The 26528-nt window shown below is 46.2% G+C and overlaps 2 protein-coding genes across 3 annotated transcripts in view; one reads left to right on the top strand and one right to left on the bottom strand.

The window, feature by feature from the left end:
- MIS18BP1 (MIS18 binding protein 1) lies at positions 1 to 26362 on the top strand. Its single transcript, XM_060175584.1, has 17 exons — positions 1 to 248; positions 1944 to 2398; positions 3574 to 3633; positions 4328 to 4788; positions 7929 to 8002; positions 10128 to 10258; positions 10339 to 10426; positions 11956 to 12092; positions 12654 to 12805; positions 15099 to 15198; positions 16503 to 17346; positions 20407 to 20579; positions 21745 to 21902; positions 24557 to 24702; positions 25114 to 25201; positions 25620 to 25671; positions 25905 to 26362. The coding sequence occupies exons 2-17, from the start codon at positions 1969 to 1971 to the stop codon at positions 26006 to 26008; spliced, it is 3198 nt and encodes a 1065-aa protein (XP_060031567.1). The 5' UTR covers positions 1 to 248; positions 1944 to 1968; the 3' UTR covers positions 26009 to 26362.
- The window catches only part of FANCM (FA complementation group M), a 48973-nt gene continuing 43470 nt past the window's right edge, over positions 21026 to 26528 (bottom strand). The window contains exons 24-25 of one of the 2 annotated variants that reach the window (XR_009545398.1): positions 22823 to 22910; positions 21026 to 21309 (exon numbers count right to left, since the gene is read on the bottom strand). The gene's annotated coding sequence lies outside the window, so the exon portion shown is untranslated. Of the gene's footprint in view, positions 21310 to 22794; positions 22911 to 26528 lie in introns of those variants that run through there. The other variant, XM_060175577.1, reaches the window with a different exon arrangement.

Raw genomic sequence — 26528 nt, 5'->3', positions numbered from 1 at the left:
CGGGAGCCGCCTGTGACGCGAACGCGCCGCGACGCGCCGTGACGCAGTTCCCGTGCGCGCCGAGCCCTGACGATCGGAGTGGCGGCCTCTGCGATTTGAATTCTCCGAGCAGTGAGGGTGACAGCGGGGCTCCCGCCGGCCTTCGGGAGGCTCCTCGGCGTGCGGACAGCCCTGAGCCCGCCGGCCACCGCATTCGCGTCCGGCCGAGCGGCGTGTGCGGCCTCCTGGCGTCCGGCTCCGCGCCCAAGGTAAACGGCCCTCGGCCGCCGCCCCGCTCGTCGCCCCGCCTGTTGCGCGGCCGTGGGTGGCGGCCCTGCTGCTGATTTGATTTGATGTTATTTTATTTTATTTTATTTTATTTTATTTTATTTTATTTTATTTTTGTGTGCAGGGGAGTCGCTTCCCAGGCGGTGAAGCAGGTCTGCAGGTGTCTGTCTTTCTCTCCCCCTCTCTGTCTTCCCCTCCTCTCTCCATGTCTCTCTGTCCTGTCCAACAACAATGATGACATCAATAACAACAATAATAACTACAACAATAATAAAACAAGGGCAACAAAAGGGGAAATAAATCAATATAAAATTTTAAAAAAACTGAATATTTTTTTTTAAAAAAAGAGTCAGGACAAGGGTAGAGCTGACTCCTCCGCAGCACCGAGCAGCGGCCCGCGCGTGTCTGCGGCGTCAGAGGCGGCGGCGAGTCCCGGTGGCTGACTGCGCGGGAGGACTGAGAGCACCAGCCGACGGCCGTGTAGGCCCAGGGGTTCAGTTTCTGAAAAAAGAAAAAAGAAAAAAAAAGATGGGGAGGCGGGCGGCGGGTTAAGCACAGGTGGCGCAAAGCACAAGGACCAGCGTGAAGGACCCCGGTTCGAGCCCCCGGCTCCCCACCTGCAGGGGAGTCGCTTCACAGGCGGTGAAGCAGGTCTGCAGGTGTCTGTCTTTCTCTCCCCCTCTCTGTCTTCCCCTCCTCTCTCCATTTCTCTCTGTCCTATCCAACAACGACGACAACAATAATAACTACAACAATAAAACAACAAGGGCAACAAAAGGGAGTAAATAAATAAATATAAAAAAGTTTTTAAATGTATTTATTAATGAGCTGTAGAACCAGAAAATTACTGTGGCACGTGTGGTGCTAGGGATTGAGCTCAGAGTCTTAGGTACTTTCAAGTCCGGCGCTTTCTTCACTACACCTGTAATGAGAGAAGGAAGTTGCCTGAGCTCCCTTCAGTTGTTTCTCCTCTTTATGATCTGTTGATTCTGCCAGATGGGCTTTGGCTTATAGCGGCGTGAGCGTGTCCTTTGGAGCCTCAGGCAGGAAGGCATTGTTGTGCTCTCCGTCCTTCACTCAGTCTGGCTTGTGCAGGACTGGAGACTCAGTGCGTCCTGTGCTCTCTTACTCCGTGTACGCAGAGAAGTGAGTTCAAGACAGAAGTTTCCCACAGGGGGTCGGGCGGTAGCGCAGCGGGCTAAGCGCAGGTGGCGCAAAGCACAAGGACCGGCGTGAGGATCCCGGTTCGAGCCCCCGGCTCCCCACCTGCAGGGGAGTCACTTCCCAGGCGGTGAAGCAGGTCTGCAGGTGTCTGTCTGTCTCTCCCCCTCTCTGTCTTCCCCTCCTCTCTCCATGTCTCTCTGTCCTATCCAGCAACGACATCAGCTACAATAACAATAAAAACAAGAGTAATAAAAAAGGAAATAAATATTAAAAAAAAAAAAAAAAAAAGAAGTCTCCTGATATTAAAGGCTGACGCGGCGAGACCTGAAGATGCCAGACTGTCGTCTGATTTGTGAGCTCTGGGTCCTCCAGCCTCTGCTAGCACATTGCTGTGTCAACTGAATCTAGCTCTTTCTATACCCAATTATGCTAGAAGTCGACTTCACATGGACCACTTGCTCTTGATGGAAGTCTGTCTTGCAAATTGCATTTAAGTGAACTTTCTGTTACAGGAGTTAGTTGCTGCTGCTTTTCAAGATGACGACTGTGCCTCTGAAGCATGGAGAAAGTCTCCTGTCTGCACAGACGTCTTCTCCAAGCAGAAATATGCCCGTGCACGCAGTCCTGTTCGACAGCATCCCTGCAGGCACACTGACTCCTATAAAGGAGCTGGCCAAGTATCGGAGCTCTTCTGTGAGATCGAGCGACCATAAAGAGAACACACTTCTTAAGAAGACATTTTTACATAGTAAAAATGTCTATCAGTCTACCATGCTTATAGAGGCCGCTACCTCGACTAGTTCTCTGAATATCAGTGCTATAATTCCTGCCAAGGATAGATTGAATGACAAAGCAAACTATGAATCACCAGGCAAAGTGTTTCAAAGAATGAAAGAAAAAGTCCTCCGTGGCCGGCAGGAGCAGCTCTCCAGAAGCAGTGATTTGTTGACTGCGTCGGAAAATGAAGGTAATGAGACTTTAACGAAATGCTGTCTACCAAGCTACAGCTTGTAAATGTTTGTTTTGCGCGGCACACTGCTAGGCAATCAGGAGGTAGTCACGAAGCAAACAGAAGATGCTGGAGTCGTGCAGTTAGGTCACAGCCCGGAGGTGAGACACAGAAGTCATTGTTTAATGTTTGTTTGTTTAGGAGCGAGAGAGAGCCAGAGTACCACTGGGCTCGTGCGGTGCTAGGGATTGAACTCAGGACCTCATGCCTGAGAGTCCAGCTCTTCTTCCACCAAACCGCCTCCCTAGCTGCAGTGATAACTTCCCTGGGGGTGGGGGTAGATAGCATAATGGTTATGCAGAGAGGTTCTCATGCCTGGTGCTGAAGTCCAAGTTTAATCCCCCCGCACCACCATAAGTCAGAGCTGGTCTGGTAAGAAATAGATGAAAAAATAATCGATTAAAATAAAATAATTCCTGGCACAGTAAAAGAGGATCTTGGAGGTAAGCTAATGGTTATGCAAAAAGACTGCCTTGCCTGAGGCTCCTCAGTCCCAGGTTCAGTCCCTGGCATCACTAGAAACCAGAACTTGAGCTGTGCTCTGGTAAATGAAACAAAAAACCAGGCAAACAACAGAGACAGATGAGAGGTGCTATTAAAAGACACAGTCAGGTAGGGATAATGGGAAAAGTTGGAGCGGGTTGTGATTCTCAGTGGCATGAACGCTTGGGGCAGGCTTCAAATAGTGGGTGACATTCGAGCCTAAAAGTCTAAGGCAGCTTAGATGCGAGTAGTTGACTTGGGAAGTCGGGAAGGAGGGCCCTGCTGGTGTCGGGCCCTACGAGGTGAGCGAGTCCGACACACTCCAGGAGCAAGCTACAAGGCTAGTGGGCAGAACTGGAGATGGGATTAAACGCAGAGGGTCGGGAAATGTAGGGTCTCTGGAAAAGCCAGGGCTTTTACCATGAGTAAAATAAGGAGCCGCTGAACACTTGGGAGCAAGGAATGGCAAGTTCTGACTGTTAAAAATGTATCTTCTGGCTGCATTTGAAAAAAGCACGACACCCATGCAGAGGGTGCTGGCTTGGTTCAGGTGAGAGCAGCGAGGGTAGCAAGAGCTGGCTGAGCTGGAGGGAAGAGCTCGTAACATTAACCCTCATTTCCTTTGTAACCAGCAAGTATTCTCCTTCCAGCCCAGCAGGTGACTGGATATCAACAGGAAAAGAAAACACCTCTGCGTGACGTAACTTACGGTAAACTGTTTCCTCTTCCTTCCCTCTTGGCTGTCTGTTTGTCTTTTGTTTCTTATTGGAAGGTATGTTGCAGTGTTCTAGATAATTGTGTTTTCTGTATAGTCAGTACAAACAGTGGCTCTAGGAAATCATTGAATTCTGGAAGCCAGAGGCACTCAGAAAGGGTAAGAGAGTGGAGTAGTACTCAATGGAGACTTCTTTTTAATATTAAATGGTTTAAACTGTGATGATTTTTTTTTTTAACCAGAGCACTCTGGTTTATAGTGGTGCAGGGGATTGAACCGGAGTCCTTGGAGCCTCAGACATGAGTGTCTCTTTGCATAACTATTATGACACCTACCCCCACCCCTTCTTTTTTGTTATTATTCAGTATTTTGTTTACTTATTGGATAGAGACAGAAATTGAGATAGAGGAAGTGAGGCACCTGCAGCATTGCTTCGCCACTTGTGGGGTCATTGTGCACTGAAGCGTGTGTGCCAACCTTATTTATTCATTGATTTACTTACTTTCCAGAGCACTGTTCAGCTCTGTCTTAGGGACGTGGGGGATTGAACCTGGTACCTTGGAGCCTCAGACATGAAAGTTTCTTTGCATACCATTATGCCATCTCCCCCACTCTTGACCCCCTAGTCATTTTTATTTCTTATTATCCCCTTTATTTTTTGTTTATTTGCTTGTTTTGTATCTTTGCAGAGCTTTCACATCTGAACCAAGAGCAGGAAAACGTCTCTAACAGGGTACTAACTAGAGCTCAGACGGCTCAACGGGTCCTTCACTCCAGGGAGAATGTTGCTGCCACCAGTGCATTTAAGAAGGACACATTTGTTCTAAATGATGCTGGTTCTGCCTGTGAAAAGCCCGAGGGCGCTACTGTTGACATCTTTAATACTAACGATGGTACTTTTACACATGCTGACCAATTACTGGTTTCTGATAGCAAGTTGACAACAGAAGAAATTTCAGAGCAGAAAGTGAAGAAAGAGAATGGGAAGACAGTGCTAGTAGAGACGGACCTTTCAGGTTCTGTGAATGATACATGTAAAATCGTGCTCGCAACTCCAAGACATATAACAATACCTACAAGATCAAAAACAAGTGCTTCGAATCTTCAAAGTGTGTTTCAAACTACTACAAGTGGAGTTGAAAAAAATAAGGTAAGAAAACCTTAAGGGTGTGGGAGACAGCATAATGGTTATGCAAAGAAGACTCTCATGCCTGAGACTCAGAGGTCCAGGTGCAATCCCCTGCACCACTGCAAACCAGACCTGAGCAGTGCTTTGGGGAAGGAAGGGAGGAAGGAAAAAGGGAGGGAACTTTAAGAGAGATGAATACTGGTTTGTTTTTCAAATGCTTGAAAAAAAATATGCTTTTTTTTTTTCCTATTTCATTATTAACAACTTCAACCTATTACTATTGAATGTAGAATCAGTATAAATATAAAGCAGATGTGCCTGAGGCATCAAAGCCCCAGGTTCAGTCCCCACCAGAACTGAGCAGTGCTCTTGTAAAAATAAATAGGGAGTCTGGCGGTAGCGCAGTGGGTTAAGTGCAGGTGGCGAAAAGCGTAAGGATCCCAGTTCGAGCCCCCGGCTCCCCACCTGCAGGGGGGTCGCTTCACAGGCAGTGAAGCAGGTCTGCAGGTGTCTGTCTTTCTTTCCCCCTCTCTGTCTTCCCCTCCTCTCTCCATTTCTCTGTCCTATCCAACAATGACGACATCAACAATAATAAATAAGAAAAAGTAATTTCCATAATTTTTGTCCAAAATGAGAAGCTGTACGTGTATCTTTTGTTTTATCCTCACCGGAGTTTCAGTACCCTGAGCTTTATTCAGATAGCAAGCTTCCTTTGGTGCAGCAGGGTCAGGCCAGAACCCAGGACACTGTCCAGGTGAGCTGTCTTGCCAGCTCCTGCGCAGACATTTTTAGGGGAGCATCAGTAACTTTTCTCGTAAGTGTGAGTATCTGTAAGTAGCGTGGTCTTCAGGGAAGACATTCAGGAACAGCACTCGGAGCGTCGTGGCTGGGGAAGTGGCTCATGAGTAGAGCAGGATCTTCACGCCTGCTATCCCCAGGCTCCCAAGACTGCTTGTGCCAGAGTGCTGCTCTGCTTGTCTCTTTCCTCTTCCCTTTGCCTCATGCTAGCTTTGATATGTAATAAATAAAGTAAATCTTTAAAAAATAAAATTTGAGTGAGTCAGGCAGTAGCACAGCGGGTTGAACGCAGGCGGCGCAAAGCACAAGGACCGGCGTAAGGATCCCGATTGGAGCCCCCGACTCCCCACCTGCAGGGGACTCGCTTCACAGGCGGTGAAGCAGGTCTGCAGGTGTCTGTCTTTCCTCCCCTCTGTCTTCCCTCCTCTCTCCATTTCTCTCTGTCCTATCCAACAACGACAGCAATAACAACAACAATAAATTTAAAAAATAATTAAAATAAGATTTGAGTGTTACATCATTATTTACAGTTTCAGTGATTTTTATTTATTTATTTGAGTAGAGAGAGAGAAACTGAGAGGAGAGTAGGGAGAGAGACAGAGACACCGGCAGCCCTGTTTGACCACTTCCGAAGCTCCCCCTGCAGTTGGGGATCAGAGGCCTGAACCCTGATCCCTGTGCCTTGTAGCATGTGCACTCTACCAGGTGTGCCACCACCTGGCCCCGTGTTTTTTGTTTTTTAAATACAGATAAGAGTGTTTCACAGGAGACATGGGGCAGGGCAGAAGCCATAGCACCACTGTACCCCATGCAGTCCCAGGTATCCAAGCAGAAAGCTCAGTGTGAGAGTCCGGGCCCTGCCAGTGCAGCTGTCTTCATAGCTGTGGTCTAGATGGGGTCTCAGCATCACCTCCAGTTGACACCCACCGTCATTCTTGTTGAAACTAGTGGGTGTCCCCACCTGCAGGGAGAGTCTCACAGTGGTGAGGCAGTGCTGTGGGCGCCCAGCTTTACCTCTACCTCCCGCTGTCCTCTCAGTTCCTCTCTGCCTTTATCCAGAGTAAATAAAGTTACAAGAAACTCACAGATAAACCTTTAACAATTACAGCTTTGTCCTTGACTTTGTCGCCATTCTGCTTCCATCAGAGAATGATCGATCCTATTTCTGCTTCTGTCAGAGAATGACCGATCCTATTTCACAGTTTGATCTGAAGCCTTCTCTGATTACTTTGCAAGCTGAAAGTTCTCTAATATTTATTATGAGACACCAGGATCCCACTCAGGTCTGGCTGATGGCAGTGCCAGGAGATAGATAATCTGGTAGAGCCTAGGCCTTGCTGGGTGAATCCCTGGGCATAAGAAAGGTCAAGCAGACATGGGGATAGGTAGAGAGCATAATGGTTATGCAAAGAGACTTGTCATGTCCGAGGTTCCAGACTCCCAGGTTCAATCCCCCCACACCACCATGAACCAGAGCAGAGCAGTGTTCCAGTAAATAAAGGGGAGGGAAAAAAGGGGGGGAGCAGTACTATGGCGTCTTTCCTTTCTTCCTCTCTTCTCTTTTTTTAAGAAATGAAAACTTTGGGCCACATAAGCAAGTCATTCAATGATAAACCCTTCACGCACCCCTGGGTCCATCCCCAGCACCATATTAGAACAGGCATCTCGGAGGCGGCTCGAGCAAAGCAGTGAAGGACAGCTTCTAGAAACTGACAGTACAAACTCCATCACCTCTGTTGCATAGCTCACAAATCCAGATCTCTCGGGGCTGCCACCTCCATACGGCACTGCGTTCTGATTTTGACCTCGCCTCTCATTCCTCTCAACTCTTCCATTTTGCTATTTCAATAGAGACAGAGAAGGCAATCCAGTCTCGTGGATCCTACCGCATTTTAATGGTTTCCTTGAGAGTTTCACATGAGAGAGCAGGGCCAGAGCATCTGATTCTTACAGAGACGAGCCCTAAAGAATCATTTCTGTTTTATATCATTGCTGTTACGGTTGCCACCAAGGTTACCGCTGGGACTCTGTGCCTGCATGGTGAATACACTGCTCCCGGCAACCATTTTTCACCTTTTTTTCCTTCTCTATTCTATTTGATAGGATAGAGCAAAATTGATAGAGAGGGGGAGAAGAGAGACAGACATCTGAAGACCTGCTTCACCTCTCGTAGAGTATCTCCCCTGCAGATGGGAGTGGAGACTTGAACCCCAGTCCTTGCACATGTTGGCCAGTGTGCACTAGACCATGCCCACCACTGCCCAGCCCCAAGAGTCATTGGATTATGTGTGAATTTTTCTTTTAATTTAATGTAAATTCACTGTGTGAGTCTTACTGACACACTTTATTTTATGCTTGATTAGGTAGTGCAGATAAAGGAGTGGATAATCAAAGTCATCAATCACAGTACTGCCATATGTGTAGAAGGAAAATTAATGTAAGTACATTCCAGTAGTCTTTTGTTTTTAATTTCTTTATTGGGGAATTAATGTTTTACATTCAACAGTAAATACAGTAGTTTGTACATGCATAACATTCCCCAGTTTCCCATATAACAAGACAACCCCCACCAGGTCCTCTGTCATCCTTCTTGGACCTGTATTCTCCCCACCCACCCACCTTGGTGCGATGCGCCAATTCCATTTCAGGTTCTACTTGTGTTTTCTCTTCTGATCTTGTTTTTCAACTTCTGCCTGAGAGTGAGATCATCCCGTATTCATCCTTCTGTTTCTGACTTTTTTTCAAGGTCCATCCAAGATCAGCTGAAAACGGTGAAGTCACCAGTTTTTACAGCTGAGTAGTATTCCAGTGTGTATATAGACCACAACTTGCTCAGCCGCTCATCTGTTGTTGGACACCTGGGTTGCTTCCAGGTTTTGCCTATTACAAATTGTGCTGCCAAGAACATATGTGCACACAGATCTTTTTGGATGGATGTGTTGGGTTCCTTAGGATCTATCCCCAGGAGAGGAATTGCAGGGTCGTAGGGTAGGTCCATTTCTAGCCTTCTGAGAGTCTCCAGACTGCTCTCCACAGAGGTTGGACCAATTGACATTCCCACCAGCAGTGCAGGAGGGTTCCTTTGACCCCACACCCTCTCCAGCACTTGCTGCTGTTACCTTTTCTGATGTGTGACATTCTCACAGGAGTGAAGTGGTATCTCGTTGTTGTCTTTATTTGCGTTTCTCTGACAATCAGAGACTTGGAGCATTTTTTCATGTGTTTCTCAGCCTTTTGAATCTCTTCTGTGGTGAATATTCTGTCCAAGTCCTCCCCCCATTTTTGGATGGGGTTATTTGTTGTCTTGTTGAGTCTGGCAAGCTCTTTATACATGTTGGTTATTAAACTCTTATCTGATGTATGGCATGTAAAGATCTTCTCCCATTCTGTGAGGGGTCTCTTGGTTTGGGTAGTGGTTTCTTTAGCTGTGCAGCCAATATTCTTGTAATTAAATGCCTGGTGTATCTTTGTCAGGGCTTGGAAGATGCTGCATAAGAAATGGGATTTCACTTAGAAACTTTGCCACGACTAAATGCTCAGTGGTCCGTGGTGCTTCTGGGAAGTGACCTTTGCCTGGTTTCTGCTCTTGTCCTAGCACCTTTCCTGTTAGTCAGAACCAGCTTCTCAGTGGCAGAAAGTGCTCGTAGAATGCTACAGTAAGGCCGTCTGGAAAGTAACTTCAAAGTAACTCTCAGGTGCTGCCAGGTGGTGGCTGCCTGGTGAAGTGCGGGGTACAGTGCACAAGGACCTGATTCAGGGCCTGGTGCCCATCAGCAGGGGCAAGCTCGCAAGCTGTGGAGCAGTGCTGCAGGTGCCGCTCTCCCTCCAACCCCCCCCACACTTAATTTCTCTCTGTTCTACCAAGAAAACAAATAAACCTTAAAGTGTATGTTGAATTTTGTTTGGAAGCTTAGCATCAGTTACCAGAGTTGTAAGCCTTGTCTGCAACCTATGTTTAGAGAAGGCTCCAGTTTCCGTGGCAAAGAAAATTTTATATGGAGTGTAGTTTGGCTACAGTAAATGTCCTCAGCACATTTTTAGTGAGAGGGCTAGCAGGAGAGGGAGAAAAATCAGACATCACTCTGGTACATGTGCTGCCAGGGATCAAACTTAGGACCCTGTGCTTGGGAGTCTAACACTCCATCCACTGCACCACCTCCCAGACCATCTTTTTTCTTTTCTTTCTTTCTTTTTTTTTTTTTTTTTTTTTTACTCACTTGATCATTTTTTAATGAGAAAGTGAAGATGAGTGAGAGAACCATTCTGGCAGCTGTGGAAGCCAAGGTTGAAGTGGGCCATCATGTTTGAGCACCAGCACCGTGTCCACCTCACCACGCACCTGATCCAAGGCCACTTGGCCAGTAATGGAATTCTGCTGTAATATTTGATTCTTTCATGAGAAAGAAGAATGAAGTATCTTTCATGAGAATAATATGATTGTTCATTTAGAGAACAATATTGTTGCATTCTATTATAAGTTTGCATGCTTACATGTACATTGCAGCTGCTGAATGTTTGCTAACTGAATATTTTGTTTTTAACTAAATTGTTTTCACTCCTAGAGACATCGCTAACATCTACTGGCACAGCAATGCAATTATAGAACGGATCGAGCACAGAAAGCTTAGGACTTCATCTGGCAACATCTATATATTAAGGGGAATGATAGATAAGACCTCTATGATAGAAGAAGGTAAAAGCCTTTATTATTAATTCGCTAGTCTTTTTAATAGGTGAAGCAATCAACTAGACTAAGCTGTTTATCCTCCTCAGGATATCCACATCATCTCATACGGAAGTTCATGTTTGGGTTTCCAGAAAAATGGAGAGAGTACATTGATACGTTTCTAGAACAGCTGAGGTGAGATACCTTTTTAACCTTAGAAGCTTTTTTAAAGTATAATTTACATTTGATAAAATGTCCCAATTTTAGATTTAAAAAAATTGGGGGGGGAGTCAGGCAGTAGCGCAGCGGGTTAAGCCCATGTGGCACAAAGCACAAGGACCTGCGTAAGGATCCCAGTTCGAGCCCCCAGCTCCCCACCTGCAGGGTATCGCTTCATAGGTGGTGAAGCAGGTCTGCAGGTGTCTTTCTTTCCACCTCGCTGTCTTCCCCTCCTCTCTCCATTTCTCTGTCCTGTCCACCAACAATCACAGCAATAAGAATAATAACAACTATAAACAACAAGGGCAACAAAAAGGGAAAAAATAGTCTCCAGGAACAGAGGATTCATAGTGCAGGCACTGAGCCCCAAGGATAACTCTGTCGTCAGCTTTTCCAAATGCAACCAATTTAATTTTTATCTTTTAATAGGAAATGTCAGTTTTGAAGCACACTTTGAAATTAGACTTCTTTATGGCATTATTGGTACTTTACTAGAGCCTCTGACTTATGGAGAAGATCTAAATACAAATAAAGGTTCTCACGTATTTCAAGACTTCACCCGTCGTCATTTTCCCTTTGAGGAGCATGACTTAGCTGCTGAATACAAGCTCAAGTTCTCAGTCCTTCCTCATTCCCTCAGTAGTTACTGTCAGCTGTTGAAACAGCATGGCACCGGGAAGACGAAGAAGGATTTGGTGAACTCTTCACCATTAGAATTCAGGATGCCTGGGTCCTTGCTCCCAGAAGGGCAGAGAGCAGGGAGGCTTCCAGTGGAGGGGATGGGACATGGAGCTCTGGGGGTGGGAACTGTGTGGAATTGTCCCCCTCTTATACCACAGTCTTGTCAATCATTACTAAATCATTAATAAAACATGGTACTTAATGGCAAAAACAAAATTCAGTATATACACTGATGTGATTTATTAACCACAGAACCACAGCACAGTGTGTTGACCTGGGCTGTAGAATGATTTTCTTTTTTCTGGCTCAGACGGTGTTATTCTAAATGTGCTGACTAGTGGGACTGCTTTTACGGCAGACAAGCAATCAGATACTACACCTGAGTGAATGAGTGAATGGCTGGATGGGACTGTCATCTAACACTGTTAACTGGCAACTGGTAGGATTTCCTTGTAATTTTCTTAGAATTGCAGCTTAAGTGGGAAATTCAAGTAAGTAGAGAGTAGGCAGCACTTGTGAGGTTATATTTTTACTTTTCATTGAACATAGCATGCTTCACTTCTTTCTGGAGGAAATGAGAAAGGTGTTGAAGAATTAAGTAATGCAAGGTTAAAGGTAACCATTGCTGAGACAAATTTTTGTCTGAGTGAGATTTGTCTGTTTACTTATTTTGCCAGAGCACGACCCAGGGAATTGAACCTGGGACTTTGGAGCTATAGGCATGAAAGTCATATGCATGGCCATTATGCTGTCTCTCAGCCCCCCTTTGCGAGTTTTATTAGAGGGCTTATTAAAAAGAAAAATATATATTATACTTGTTTTAGGTCATGTAAAAAGAAAGGGAGGAATGCCAGACAGAAAAAGAAAACTGGAAAATCATTGAAAAGTGATGCAGGAGAAAACCAAGCAGGCAGCCTCCAAAGAGACCGAGCACCTTGCAGCACGGCCTGCGGTCACCTGGGTAGGTTTCCGGTAGCTAGTCGCACACATTGCCCATTCTCAGCAATGTAAAGCAGGGGCTTCAGTCATGTCCCACTGTTTTAGTATTATGAGGCAGATGCAATTCCAACAAACACTGAATGAAGACTTTATCTGAGGGCCTGGTCTCAAAGTTGCCGTCTCCGATAGCCTGTCGGCGCTGAGGGCTTGCTGTACGCAGTGTTTACTTCTTCAGCTCCTGTTTCCTCAGAGTCGTTGCTTGTTCACGACTTGAGAAAAAAGGCCATGCAGGCTGTTCAGTCAGCATGGAGCTTTCTTGGTTAAATATATACAAAAACACTGATAAGCATAGGATTGATAAATACTTATTTAAGTTTCTTAAATGAAAAGCATGTTTTGTTCTTGAGAATAAAAGTATTATAGCAAAATATGGCCCTGTGCAGAATGACTGTTCAAATTAAGTTGTTTAATGCCATAGCCAAATTAGAACAGGTATTTTTGACATTCAGAGTGAAGTCTATGTAGAAAGGCAGCTTATGTCTTACATAATTGTTGATTGAGATCTCCATCTTTGCACTCACAGAACCGAGGGATTCTGAAGGCAGCAGATTCCCAGGAGCTGCAGACACAGACAGCAGCTACAGTGACCAGCAACAGAAGCCCATAGGAAGGCTCTCCGATGGCCGAATGCACAACCATATTCCAAATGGAAGAGACTGTGGCCCGTCTCAGCAGGTAAACCTTTGGTGTGCACTGTCTGGCAAGTACAGTAGCACTATGGCACTACAGAAAAGGTGCAGGAACAACTGTGAACCCAGGAGTCCTGCTTGTTAAATGCCAGCTGTCAGCAGCTGGACTCTACGTAAATGTCTTCTTGATTTTTATTTTCCCTGTGTAAATACTTAGGTTTGCCCACCTATACCCACACGTATGTCTGTGCATATAACTATCCACACGCGACTCGCAGTCATAAATATTAAATCCGTGATAGTGGGTGTGCACACGGCGTGTCCACAGCTTACTGAAGCTTGTAGATACTGGCACTAGAAATCTGTGAACTGTCAGTACAGGAAGTCTAGGGGTTTGCGTGCTTGATTCATACTATGGACTGTCAGTACAGGAAGTCTAGGGGTATGTGCTTGATTCATACTATGCACTGTCAGTACAGGAAGTCTAGGGGTTATGTGCTTGATTCATACTATGCACTGTCAGTACAGGAAGTCTAGGGGTATGTGCTTGATTCATACTATGCACTGTCAGTACAGGAAGTCTAGGGGTTATGTGCTTGATTCATACTATGCACTGTCAGTACAGGAAGTCTAGGGGTTGTGTGCTTGATTCATACTATGCACTGTCAGTACAGGAAGTCTAGGGGTTATGTGCTTGATTCATACTATGCACTGTCAGTACAGGAAGTCTAGGGGTATGTGCTTGATTCATACTATGCACTGTCAGTACAGGAAGTCTAGGGGTTATGTGCTTGATTCATACTATGCACTGTCAGTGCAGGAAGTCTAGGGGTTGTGTGCTTGATTCATACTGTGGACTGTCAGTACAGGAAGTCTAGGGGTTGTGTGCTTGATTCATACTATGCACTGTCAATACAGGAAGTCTAGGGGTTATGTGCTTGATTCATACTATGCACTGTCAGTACAGGAAGTCTAGGGGTTATGTGCTTGATTCATACTATACACTGTCAGTGCAGGAAGTCTAGGGGTTACGTGCTTGATTCATACTGTGGACTGTCAGTACAGGAAGTCTAGGGGTTATGTGCTTGATTCATACTATGCACTGTCAGTACAGGAAGTCTAGGGGTTATGTGCTTGATTCATACTATGCACTGTCAGTACAGGAAGTCTAGGGGTTATGTGCTTGATTCATGCTGTGGACTGTCAGTACAGGAAGTCTAGCGGTTGTGTGCTTGATTCATACTATGGACTGTCAGTACAGGAAGTCTAGGGGTTGTGTGCTTGATTCATACTGTGGACTGTCAGTACAGGAAGTCTAGCGGTTGTGTGCTTGATTCATACTATGGACTGTCAGTGCAGGAAGTCTAGGGGTTATGTGCTTGAGTCATACTATGCACTGTCAGTACAGGAAGTCTAGGGGTTTGTTTGCTTGATTCATACTGTGGACTGTCAGTACAGGAAGTCTAGCGGTTGTGTGCTTGATTCATACTATGGACTGTCAGTGCAGGAAGTCTAGGGGTTATGTGCTTGATTCATACTGTGGACTGTCAGTGCAGGAAGTCTAGGGGTTATGTGCTTGATTCATACTGTGGACTGTCAGTACGGGAAGTCTAGGGGTTATGTGCTTGATTCATACTATGGACTGTCAGTACAGGAAGTCTAGCGGTTGTGTGCTTAATTCATACTATGCACTGTCAGTACAGGAAGTCTAGGGGTTGTGTGCTTGATTCATACTATGCACTGTCAGTACAGGAAGTCTACGGGTTGTGTGCTTGATTCATACTATGCACTGTCAGTACAGGAAGTCTAGGTGTTGTGTGCTTGATTCATACTATGCACTGTCAGTACAGGAAGTCTACGGGTTGTGTGCTTGAGTCATACTATGCACTGTCAGTACAGGAAGTCTAGGGGTTGTGTGCTTGATTCATACTATGCACTGTCAGTACAGGAAGTCTAGGTGTTGTGTGCTTGATTCATACTATGCACTGTCAGTACAGGAAGTCTACGGGTTGTGTGCTTGATTCATACTATGCACTGTCAGTGCAGGAAGTCTAGGGGTTACGTGCTTGATTCATACTATGCACGGTCAGTGCAGGAAGTCTAGGGGTTATGTGCTTGATTCATACTATGCACTGTCAGTACAGGAAGTCTAGGGGTTATGTGCTTGATTCATACTATGCACTGTCATTGCAGGAAGTTTAGGGGTTGCGTTCTTGATTCATACTATGCACTGTCAGTACAGGAAGTTTAGGGGTTGCGTTCTTGATTCATACTATGGAAAGTGCTCCAGGTCCTGTGTATAAGTAGTGGTTATTAAAATTGTTATCTTTTTGTTCTAGGAATTAGTTACAAACTGTAAAGAAAACAAGTTGTCTTCAAAGAGACTTGGAAATCAGAAAAGAAGAGCCGATGAAAGACGAGCTGAAAGTCAGAAGCAAGGTAATGTATCTATTGCTTTTATGTACATGACATTTTTGATATAACAAAAGTGATCTTACACATTTCTGAATACAAAGTGGGTGCTGGCAAAACCGCTCACTTGGATAGTGTGCTGCTAAGCCATATTGTGACCCAGGTTCAAGCCTTGGCCCCATCACACCGAAGGAAGCTTCGGTGCTGTCTCTCACTCTGTCTGTCTCTTAAAATAATAGGAAATTAATAAACACAAAATGCTTGATAGTTATATAATTCTTGGTTTTCATATATTTCCAAAACACTTCACCTCCAAAGGGTCAAAGGATTGATTTAAGAAATATTTTTTTTGGTGCCTGAGGCTCTGAGGTGTCAGGTTCAATCCTTAGCCCCTCCGTAAACTAGAGCTGAGCACTGTGGTGTTTCCCCCCCCACCCCCCCATTAAAAATATAACAAAATGGGGCCAGGTGGTGGCGCACCTGGTTGAGCGCACACGTTACATTTCGCAAGGACTTGGGCTCGAGCCCCCAGTCCCCACCTGCAGGGGGTAACCTTTGCAAGTGGTGGAGCAGGGCTGCAGGTGTCTCTCTATCTCCCGCTGTCTCCCCCTACCCTCTGATTTTGGCTGTTTCTAACCAATAAATAAAGATTAAAAAAAATTTAATATCTAACAAAATATCTTTAAACAATATTTTAGGTGGTTTTATTTATTTGGAACTTGATGAGAGAAAGCCTGTATGTGAAAGGCTCTTCCTCTTCTGGCCCTACCCTGCCCTGCACACATACTGGCAGAGTTCTTGCTTCATTAGGACGTACTCTGTAAATGTCTAGTTGGCAGATGCTTCACATACGCACATTGTCCAGTATGGCATTATTTTGAAATACTTCTGGAACCTTCCATTTTTGTTCACTTGAAGAAGTTAGGAGAAAACCTGTGGTTTAGGTACGTTATAAAACAGAATGGAAAGATGGAGTGTTACAGTCTGTGAATGACAAGAACGTGACAGTCAAGAAAACCTGAGAAACCGTGATTGAACGGATGTGACTATGAATGAGATGCGGGCAGAGTGAGACATCAGAGCCGTATCAGAGGCCGGGCGAAGGAGTTTATGCACAGTCAGAGTCCAAGCAGTCACGGACAGGGCGGGAAACACAGAGCAGCAGAGAGCACAGTTTACAGTCGAGGGGCAGGGCTGGCTTCAGAAGGTTAATATGAAAGGTGCATAGAATTCAGTTCGTGGGGAAACTGTGAGATGCTTTTCTGTACTTTATTTTGCTTGTAGCTAATTTGTGATTTTAATCTTCTGTTTTTATCTTATGGAATTAAAAGAGAATACTAAAGAATTAGATGTACCCACTGACATCCTGACTTCAAAGGAACAGTGTTTCTCAGATGAAGAAAGTAAATGTATGTCTGTTCGTCAGAGGGAAGCTTATGTCTTGGTAACCCCACTTAGATCTAAAATGATGATTGAACAGAAATGCATGAAGCACAATGTGGCCTTTGGCATGAAAGCAGGAATCGAGTTTGCAAAACACCAAAGAGAAAGGGAACCAGCCTTCAGTGACGTTACGAGTTTGATCAGTAATTCCACAAAAACTTTAGAGAACACATCTGCATGGATCCAGGGTCCTAAAAAGGAGAGTGAGGAAGATCACTGTGAACGTGATATCCTTACTGTTGAGCAGAAAAGAAAAATACCTAGTTCTAGAAAGAGACGAGTGATAACCCCTCATGTGAAGGCAAATACAAGGGCTTCGGAACTGAGGGAAACCAACACTCAAGTTGCCGTGTCCCTTTACAAGCAGCTGTCCTCATCAGATTTCTCTAGTGACGAGAGTGAGACAGAAAAGAACATCAGAAACAAAAGTGGCGTGAAGAAAGTCAGCACGAGAGAGGCCCGAGAAATGGCTCCCCTGAGGAAAGGTGCAGCGAGCAGCACCCAGAGAATCCAGGTGGTTTCTGAGTCTGAGACTGACGGGAGTGAGCTGGAGTTCTGTATCAAGCCGAAGACGAGGCACTCTGCGAAAGGCGCTGCGCAGAAACCTGGCGCCAGAAACAAGTTCCGAGTCATCGAGGCCGCGGAGTCTGAGATCAGCAGGCGCTCCTTACAGCGTCGGCCCGGGCCCGGGCCAGAGGAGTGGAGCGAGCAGGAGTTACAGAAGCTTCACTGGTACGTCACTACGTTTGACTCTGAACTATCTGTGACATAAACGGACAAGAGCACCGCCTTAATAGCTGCTTTGTCGGGGTCAGAGGTGGGGCCTCCAGTAGGCAGGTGCTGCCACCTGAAACTGCTGGGCCCGCCTCCTTGCTGCCAGGCAGCTTAGCTCCCGTGCACTGGCATTTCCAGAACTGGCACACGAGAGCAGAGGTGACTTTTCAGTTTGGTGTGATGTTTCCAGGTAAGTCTGCTCACTGTACAGGTAGGTGAGGAGACAGACCTGCTCTTGAGCTTGACGGTGCAGTGATCTGAGTGACTGAGGGACCATTCGCACACTGCAGGTACAACTTTCAGATGCGACGGCTCAGCCTTCCGCTAGAGCATCTGTGCACTGGCCTGAGGCCCCAAAGGCCAGACGTTCAATCCCCACCACCATCACGTGCCTGAGTAGAGCAGTACTCTGGTCTTCTCCCCTCTCTGCTCTCCTTCTCTGCCATAATGAGTCCTTAAAAAAATACCTCAGGGCTGGCTAGGCAGTGGCACTCCTGGCTGGATGAGTTCAGACCCCTAGTCCCCACCTGCAGGGAAGAAGCTTCACAACAATGAAGCAGTGCTGCTTCCTTCCTTCCATCCTGATTTCTGTGCTTCACACGGTGTAAAGAAAGAGCCAGGTCCAAGCCTCCAAACCCTCTGCTCGTCTCCCCAGGTTCGCTGATCCGCCCTTGATTTCGTAGGCACTTCTGCTGATGAGTCAGGTCGGTGTTGGATTTGGCTGCATAGACACGACAAGCAGTTTCAGGACCACAGCAGAGCTAGCAGCCAGACCGTAGCTAGCAAGAGGACTCATGGAACTGAAGAGACAAACAGTCCTTTCAGGTCTCTGTACACAGGAGAGCCCCAGATCCCTCAGCCTCCCCTTCCCTCACCATGTTAATTGTCCTTAACAAGCGTCAGTGTTCAGCTGTTCTCCTCTCACGACAGAGCGAGGTGAGGTATCCCTTTCTTGAATCTTCAGCGAAGTGGTCTGGGAAGTGGTGCAGTGGGTGAAGTGTCGGACTCTCAGAGTTCATCCCAGTGACTCATGTTCCACAGTCATGTCTGCTCTTTCCTCCTCTCTCTCTTATTAATCAAAAATAGCTGTGCATTTTTTCCACATTAAATTTATCCTTTTAAAAAAATAGTTGTCCAAAACCTAACCACTTCCTTGCTGTTATGTTTTGCCCTCATCTGGGCCATCTGTGTGGTGAGGGTGTCACTTAGCATGTCTGTTCAACACCGTACTGATAATGTGGAAATGGGCAAATTCTGCAAAGAAGGACTTTAAACCTCTTATTGCTGATGGGTAAAAGTCACATGGTAAGGGAGTCGGGCGGTAGCGCAGCGGGTTAAGCGCAGGTGGCACAAATCACAAGGACCGGCATAAGGATCCCGGTTCGAGCCCCCGGCTCCCCACCTGCAGGGGAGTCACTTCACAGGCGGTGAAGCAGGTCTGCAGGTGTCTGTCTTTCTCTCCCCCTCTCTCTCTGTCTTCCCCTCCTCTCTCCATTTCTCTCTATCCTATCCAACATCAATAACACCAATAACTACAACAATAAAACAACAAGGGCAACAAAAGGGAATAAATAAATTAAAAAAAAAAAAGTCACGTGGTAAAGCATGTGGTCCGGGAGGTGGCGCAGTGGTAAAGCACTGGACTCTCAAGCATGAGGTCTCGAGTTCGATCCCCAGCAGCACATGAAAAAGAACCAAAGTGATGTCTGGTTCTTTCTCTCTCCTATCTTTCTCATAAATAAATTAAAAAGTCACCAGCACAAGACAAACGTGTTAATTAGTGAGTTAGATACATCTTTTTTTATCCAGTTTTTTTAAAATTATTTTCCCTTTTGTTGCCCTTTATTGTTGTAGTTAATTATTATTGCTGTTACTGATATTGTTGTTGGATAGGACAGAGAGAAATGGAGAGAGGAGGGGAAGACAGAGAGGGGGAGAGAAAGACAGACACCTGCTGACCTGCTTCACCGCCTGTGAAGCGACTCCCCTGCAGGTGGGGAGCCGGGGGCTCGAACCGGGATCCTTGCACCATGTGCGCTTAACCTGCTGCACTGCTGCCCGACTGGCAGCTACATCTTTTCTGACTCAACTAGCACTCGATGTCTCAACATATAAATTAGGGTGTGGGGCGGGCAAGAATAGGTCTGCCAGGTTCAACATGACTGCTCCCAAGTGCGTGTGCTCAGCTGTTGATGGAGGGCGAGTGCAGTGCAGCGGCAGGAGTCAGACTCAGGACCTGGCGAGAAAGTTGGTTGCTCTACCCTGCATCAGTGCCCAGGCTTCTGTGACTCACTTTTATTTATTTTTAAGATTTTATTTATTGATTGATGAGAAAGAGAGAACCAGACATCACCCCGGTACATGTGCTGCCGGGGACTGAACTCAGGACCTCACGCTTGAGAGTCGAGCGCTTTATCCACTGCGCCACCTCCCAGACCACGTGACTCCCTTTTAAATTATGGTATTTTTATTTCCCTCGATTTAAGTATTTATATCTGAAATTCAGAGTTCCGCAGACACAGAGCTAGCACCGTCCTTCCCGCAGCAGGGTGTGTGTATGGAGTGCGGAAGGCCAGGGCGCAACCGCAGACCCCGGCCTGCACGTTCAGCTCCTGCACTCCACCCCAGCCGCCTTGCCCAAGCCCCTTTCAGAGAGGTGGTGGCTTGGAGCAGTTAGAGACGAAGCTCCTCACCAGGCAGATGTGAGCAGTGATGCCGAACAGACTCGTCATCGCAGAGTTGCTTCCCCGACAGATCAAAGGGTCGGTCGCTCAGACTGTGAGACACGCCTGGCGGCCTGGCATGACTGCTCGGGGCTAGTGCAGTCTCGGGGAGCCGTCGCCGAAGATGAACAGCTGTGTTTTTACTAGTGGAAGCTATTCAGTGAAGGCCAGAGTCTTTCCAGATACTCATCCGCAAAGGTTTTCGTCGAGTTGCTTCAGCTCAGCAAGACTCGCTCATGTGCTCACTGACCTTTGCTGCGGCATTCACTGTTCTCGCCCTGGTTTTGACTTCTAGTGCTTTCACGTCTCTGCCAAAGCACAGACCTGGTTTCTGGTCAGACGTGGCCATTGCTGTAGGTTCTCGATCTGCTGAAGAATGCCAGAGGAAATTCACAGAAGACTCTCGGGGAAATGGGGCCCAGAAACACGTCACCAAGAAAAAGCCAGTTGCTGCCAAGGACCAAAATGGTAACTCCCTAGACCTTAATACGCATTTCTGTTTTTCAGTGTTTGACTTCTTCATTATGGTACAAAGGGAATGGGGAGGAGGGGGCGCTGCAGTCTGCTCACAGGGCTCCCCACCCTGCAGATGTGGGCAGATGGGGGCTGGGGGCCGACCCCGGCAGGGCGACGTGTGTACTTTACCAGCCGTGCTGCCACCCAGCCCCGAGTACAAATTTCTTTTTAAAATACACATTTGGTCTGTTACTATTATTATTTAAACATTATATTTACTTTTTTAATGAGAGGAAGACCAGAACCCTGCTCAGCTCTGGCTGATGATGGTGTTGAAGACTGGACCTGGCACCTCACAGCGTCAGGCGGGAGAATCTCTTACTGAACCCGTGCCGTCTCCCCAGCCTCCGAGTATAAATCCCTGATCACTCAATAGATGCATTTTGTCTTTATTCATATAAATAAGTAAATGTGATTTAAGAGAGAAGTTGAGAGGGGAGGGGAGAGACCTACGGCTCTGCTCCACCACTCAGGCAGCTTCCCCTGCACGAGGGGCTGAAGGTCTGAACCCGGGTTGTTCCTCGCCGGAGCCGGAACGTACACACTCAGCCAGGTGCACCGCCACCCGGCCCCTCCAGATCAGCTTTAGCTAGTCACTGTCCTGATGTTACAGCCAGAGGCCTCAGTGTCTTGACTGCTGTCCTAAGAGTCTACTTGATCTTGGGCTGCTTTTACAGGGTCCCTGCAATTCATAAAGAAAACACAGAGCACATTTTGTTGCTGTGGTCCCCAGCAGTACACATTTATTCCCACAACTTTCTCCAAACAGGTGGTGTTCTGAGCTTTACGGAGGCCTACTATCTCTGCAGTACAGTTACGATTTTCTTTAGTTGACTAAATTAGACATTCTGCAAGGGGTGTCATAGGTAGTAACCCTTTTTCCACGAGGCAAAGACCTTTTGTTAACCCCACCTGCCTAATTTTAGTTTCTTCGGGAATATCTTGCCTGCTAGCCATTGCAACAAATTCCATTGTGGGAAGAGTCATGCATTATAAATGTCGCTAGCAAAAGCTAAGTTTACTTAACGAATACTTTAGATTTACAAAAGCCATTAAGTGCCTTGAGTCATAGCTACTGGAAGTACCAAGCTCTGACCACCGTGTCCTATCTCTGAAGGCAAAGCAGACGATGCTGCTAAGCCAGCTGTTCAGATCACTGCCAAAGTGGGGACGCTCAAGAGGAAGCAGCAGATGAGGGACTTCCTGGAGCAGCTGCCGAGAGATGACCGGGACGATTTTTTCAGCACAACGCCACTACAGAATCAAAGGCTACTGGTGAGAGTTTATGTGGCCATCAGCTTACATCTTTAGCCCTAACGGAGACCAAGGCTTACTAGGTCCACATACATGACTGTAGTGCAGGAAGCATCTGCCGATACACAGAGCTGAACTCAGTGGGATTCAAAGACAGAATTTGTAGGATCAAGTGGACATCCCAGAGTATAGGCCAGATTAGCTGAAATTGGTGTTTACTTGACGGCACAATATTTTGCATTGGTTTACTGAATCTAACCTGCAGCGAGGCTGTGGTTTTTTTGGTTGTTGCAGGACTTCCAGACAGACAGACAGGGAAAACACCACTGCCCACAGCACCTGCTGTGCAGGAGAGACCCAGCTTCAGACGGGGCTGCTTGCGTGACAATTAAGTGGAGAGGGATCAGCAGCAGCCCAAGACAAGTTTGCATGATGGGAGAAACAGTTTTAGTAACTTCTTCCCCTACATTTAGGATTTCTTGACCAGTAGAGCACCAGAGCGTCACTCTTAAGTTTCAGACGCCCACGAAGGTAGTCACGGAAATGTCCGCCGCCGTGGCTGCGCACGGGAGACAGACTTTTTGGAAAGCGGCGTGGTAGTGTGCACGAGCAGTAGACTGGCTCTGCTTTGGGGAGCTCATGCTCATCAGCGAAGAACTCAGAAACCTAAGAGTCTGTTCGGTGCAGGCTCACCTTTGGGGTGACATTGAGGTAGGCCCAGCTGGGGCCTCCTCATAAACGCAGTGAGGTCCAGCAGAGATACTGCGTGCCGTGCAGACGGAAGTGCTGGGAGGGCAGACAGCAGGGTGGCCGTGCACAAGACTTCCTGCCTCGGGCTTTGAGGGCCCAGGTGTGAGCTCAGCTCCGGAGCTGAACAACGCTCTGGTCTAGCTCTCTCTCTCATTCAAATTAAATAAATAGAATATTTTTAGGATACTGACCTGGGAGATAGCATGAGGATTATGAGAGACTTTCATGCCTGACGCACCAGGATCCCAGGTTCAATTCCTTGCAGAGCTAAGTAGTGTTCTGCTTAGAAAAAAAAAGTTGAAAGTTTTAAGATTAGGGAGTCGGCTGGTAGCGCAGTTTATTAAGCAGAGTCGCTTCCCAGGCGGTGAAGCAGGTCTGCAGGTGTCTGTCTTTCTCTCCCCCTTCTCTGTCTTCCCCTCCTCTCTCCATTTTTCTCTGTCCTATCCAACAACGAAGACATCAATAACAATAGCTACAACAATAAATTCAAGGCAACAAAAGGGAATAAATATTTAAAAATAAACTTTTTAAAAAGTTTTAAGATTACAGATGTGGAAATGGCCTGCCAGAGGCAACTGGGCTGACTTTCACCTGTAGCAGTGGCTGTCGTAGTGTTCCGTGCTCAAGTGACACTGCCGCCCGGCCTGTCAGTGTCCTGAGCGCCCCACAAAACGGCAGCGTGACGCCTTACAGATCTGGCGGCACCTTATGGAAGGTTTGTTTTGCATAGGTCGATCATGAAGAGAAGTGTTTTTTAAGGGAAACATCGCAATCTTTTAGTGGCTAGGCCCTTTATATTACCCTCACTTCAGATCCTGTTCTGTCCTAGATGTCAAACCAAGTAGCAGCATTCACATTATAGAACAGTAATGAAATAGAAATAGAAAGCAATGAAGTCATTCATTTTTATAGTATTAGTTTACTTTAAGGCTTTAATGTAAAAATAAGTGAGCTCTCGGCCATGAAATCATTGGTCAGGCGCTAGACTGGCAGACACCAGTGTTGAAGCCGCATCTGGCACTGCCCCTCGTTGACTACAGATGGGCTGTTTCCTGTGTGCACAGAAGAGCTCAACGTTCAGTCCTTGTTCAGTGCCAAGCAACCATAGCAAATAAATCACCATTTGCTGTCTACACAGAGGCCCATAAACTGGTCTACGGGCAGATACCGCTTCACTTCTTTTTCCTAATAAACAAGATGCTGTTAGAACATAGGAATGTCTGTTGCCCGTTGTGATTGTCCTCAGGCTGCAGTAATAGAACAGGTGTCGCTGTCTGTCTAGCAGGACAAAAACTACGCTTTTTTTTTTTATATTTATTTTATTTATTTTTTCCCTTTTGTTGCCCTTGTTTTTTTATTGTTGTAGTTATTATTGTTGTTGTTGTTGTTGGATAGGACAGAGAGAAATGGAGAGAGGAGGGGAAGACAGAGAGGAGGAGAGAAAGACAGACACCTGCAGACCTGCTTCACTGCCTGTGAAGCGACTCCCCTGCAGGTGGGGAGCCGGGGGCTCGAACCGGGATCCTTTTGCCGGTCTTTGTGCTTTGCGCCACCTGCGCTTAGCCCGCTGTACTACAGCCCGACTCCCAAAAACTACGCTTTCTAATGACCAAGGATTTTTTCTTTCCCTGTCAATACTTGCAGTGCTGTGATACAAATCATAATAAGAGTAAGAAAAATGTGCTTTCAGGGAGTCAGATGGCAGCGCAGCAGGTTAAGCACAGGTGGCGCAAAGCCCCCGGCTCCCCACCTGCAGGGGAGTTGCTTTACAGGCGGTGAAGCAGGTCTGCTGGTGTCTTTCTCTTCCCCTCTCGGTCTTCCTCTTCTCTCTCCATCTCTGTGTCCTAACAACGACATAACTACAACAACAAGAAAAAAGGGCAACAAAAGGGAAAATAAATAAATATAAAAAATGTGCTTTCCAGTTGCCAGATCTCCTGGACTTTCAAGAAGATGATAGTCTGCCAGATATGGACAGAAATGCAGCAAGCCCACCGTCCGTTATCTTCCCACTGGCCAAGACTCCTCGGTGCAGACACGTCAGTCCTGGCATGCTGGCTTCTGTAAACAGGTGAATGCTCGTGCACGTGATGACCGTGACTCTCTTGAACACTTGACGCTTCAGGAGTTAAGGAGTGTCTGTCACTTCCCACGCCACTAGCTTCATCTGGTCTCTGCCAAGTTCCTCTGGTGTGGCTTCCCGGAGCAGTTACCACATCCTCTGGGCTTTTCTCGCGCTGTCTCTTTGTCGGAGTTCGCTCGGCTCATTCATTTTCCTCCCTCACCAGGGTCATCTCTGGGGCTCGGTGCTTGCACTGTGAATCCGCTGTTCTCTGGTCTCATGGGTGCAAACCCCGCTAGCTTTTCATATCTACATGTTTTTAGGATCCATCTTTCACTTGGGGTGTTCAGTATGGGATTCACACTGAAGACAAGACGCATGGCCATTAATACTAACTTGAAACTGTTTCTATTCAAACAGGAATGACTGTGATAAATATGTTTTTCGAATGCAAAAGGACCATAAGAATAAAGGTGGTATTGTCTGGGGCAATGTCAAGAAGAAAACAGTAAGTATTTCTACACCTTCTCTGTTCACTTAAGGCCTGTCTATTGAACAACTATGGTACATAGCAAGCTGTGGCATTTAGAACACCGACGTTCAGAGGCCCATCAACTCCCCTTCAGCTACTGCATGCGTTTGCAGTATTTTCTTAAGGTAACACCAAAGAAGTAGTGGCTCTCGCCACAGTCAGTCAGTTAACAGATGCTATGAAAATGCTGTTAGTCTGTATTCAGAGCACTGTGCTTGCGCTCGGCCAAGTGCACCGCCACCTGGCCCCTTCACTTGACTCTACAGAGGCGGCCCCACTACTGAGTGCTTCTCCAGTCTTCCAAACACCGAGGCCCCAGTTGAAGTGCTGTCTGTGTACACAAGGCTTAATGTTGGCTGCATGCTCTACTCTCATGATATCTCAACTCTTGTAGGTTGAGGAGGATTTTTCGACTCCACCATCAAGACGAGCTCCATTCAACAAAGGTAACTTCTTCCATCTGTCCTGGCTCAGTGTTTGAGTGTCCTCTCTGGAGGAACATACCAGCATGAATTACTCTCAAGTGGGACACATCCATTTGGTGTCTTGCAGTTATTTTCACTTTTTTTTTCCAGAGCACTGTTCACAAGGGATTGAACCTGGGACTTTGCTGCCCAGGCATGAGCATCCCTTTGCTTTCTACTATCATTAATTATTTTTTTCCTTCAACTCCTTACAGAATTAAGAGAATACTCTGGAACTGGAAAACTGTTCACTAATGCTATGGAAGCGTTAGATGAAGAAGAGAAAGATTACTATTTTTCAAACTCTGATTCTTCATAGTACAGAAATACTATCACCGTGATTTTTATCAAGAAGCATAGTTCATTTGATATTCACTTGAAATACATCTATCTTGTGATTAGAATTTCTGTCTCTAATTTGCCTCATTAAAGTTTAACTTCTTTTGCAGAACCACTGTGCTGTCTCCTCAGCATAGTTTAACTTCTATACGTGCCTACGTATCTTTGTAATGTGGCTTCATATAAAATTGCTCCTTTTCAGTGGTTTCATGTGTTTGTATTATATCAAATTCCTCATTGCTACAACTTACTGAAAATGAAAGGGAAAATGTTTTGTCTGTATAGAAATGTATAAATGTGGGGGTTTTGTAACATTAAAATATATTTAGATATATTCTATGTAAGCTTGTTTACTTTATAGAAAATCATGTAGACAACTGATTCTCAAATTCGCAAGAAAATGTTGCTATCCCTAGCAGGTGGTAGAGGATTTAAAAAAGAAAAAAGCTTAGTTAATTAAAAAAGATTTTATGACAGCAATAACAACAATGATAAACAAT

This window comes from Erinaceus europaeus, chromosome 16, assembly GCF_950295315.1.
Source record: "Erinaceus europaeus chromosome 16, mEriEur2.1, whole genome shotgun sequence".
Lineage (NCBI taxonomy): Eukaryota > Metazoa > Chordata > Mammalia > Eulipotyphla > Erinaceidae > Erinaceus > Erinaceus europaeus.
This window is presented reverse-complemented; position numbering and strand designations above follow the sequence as displayed.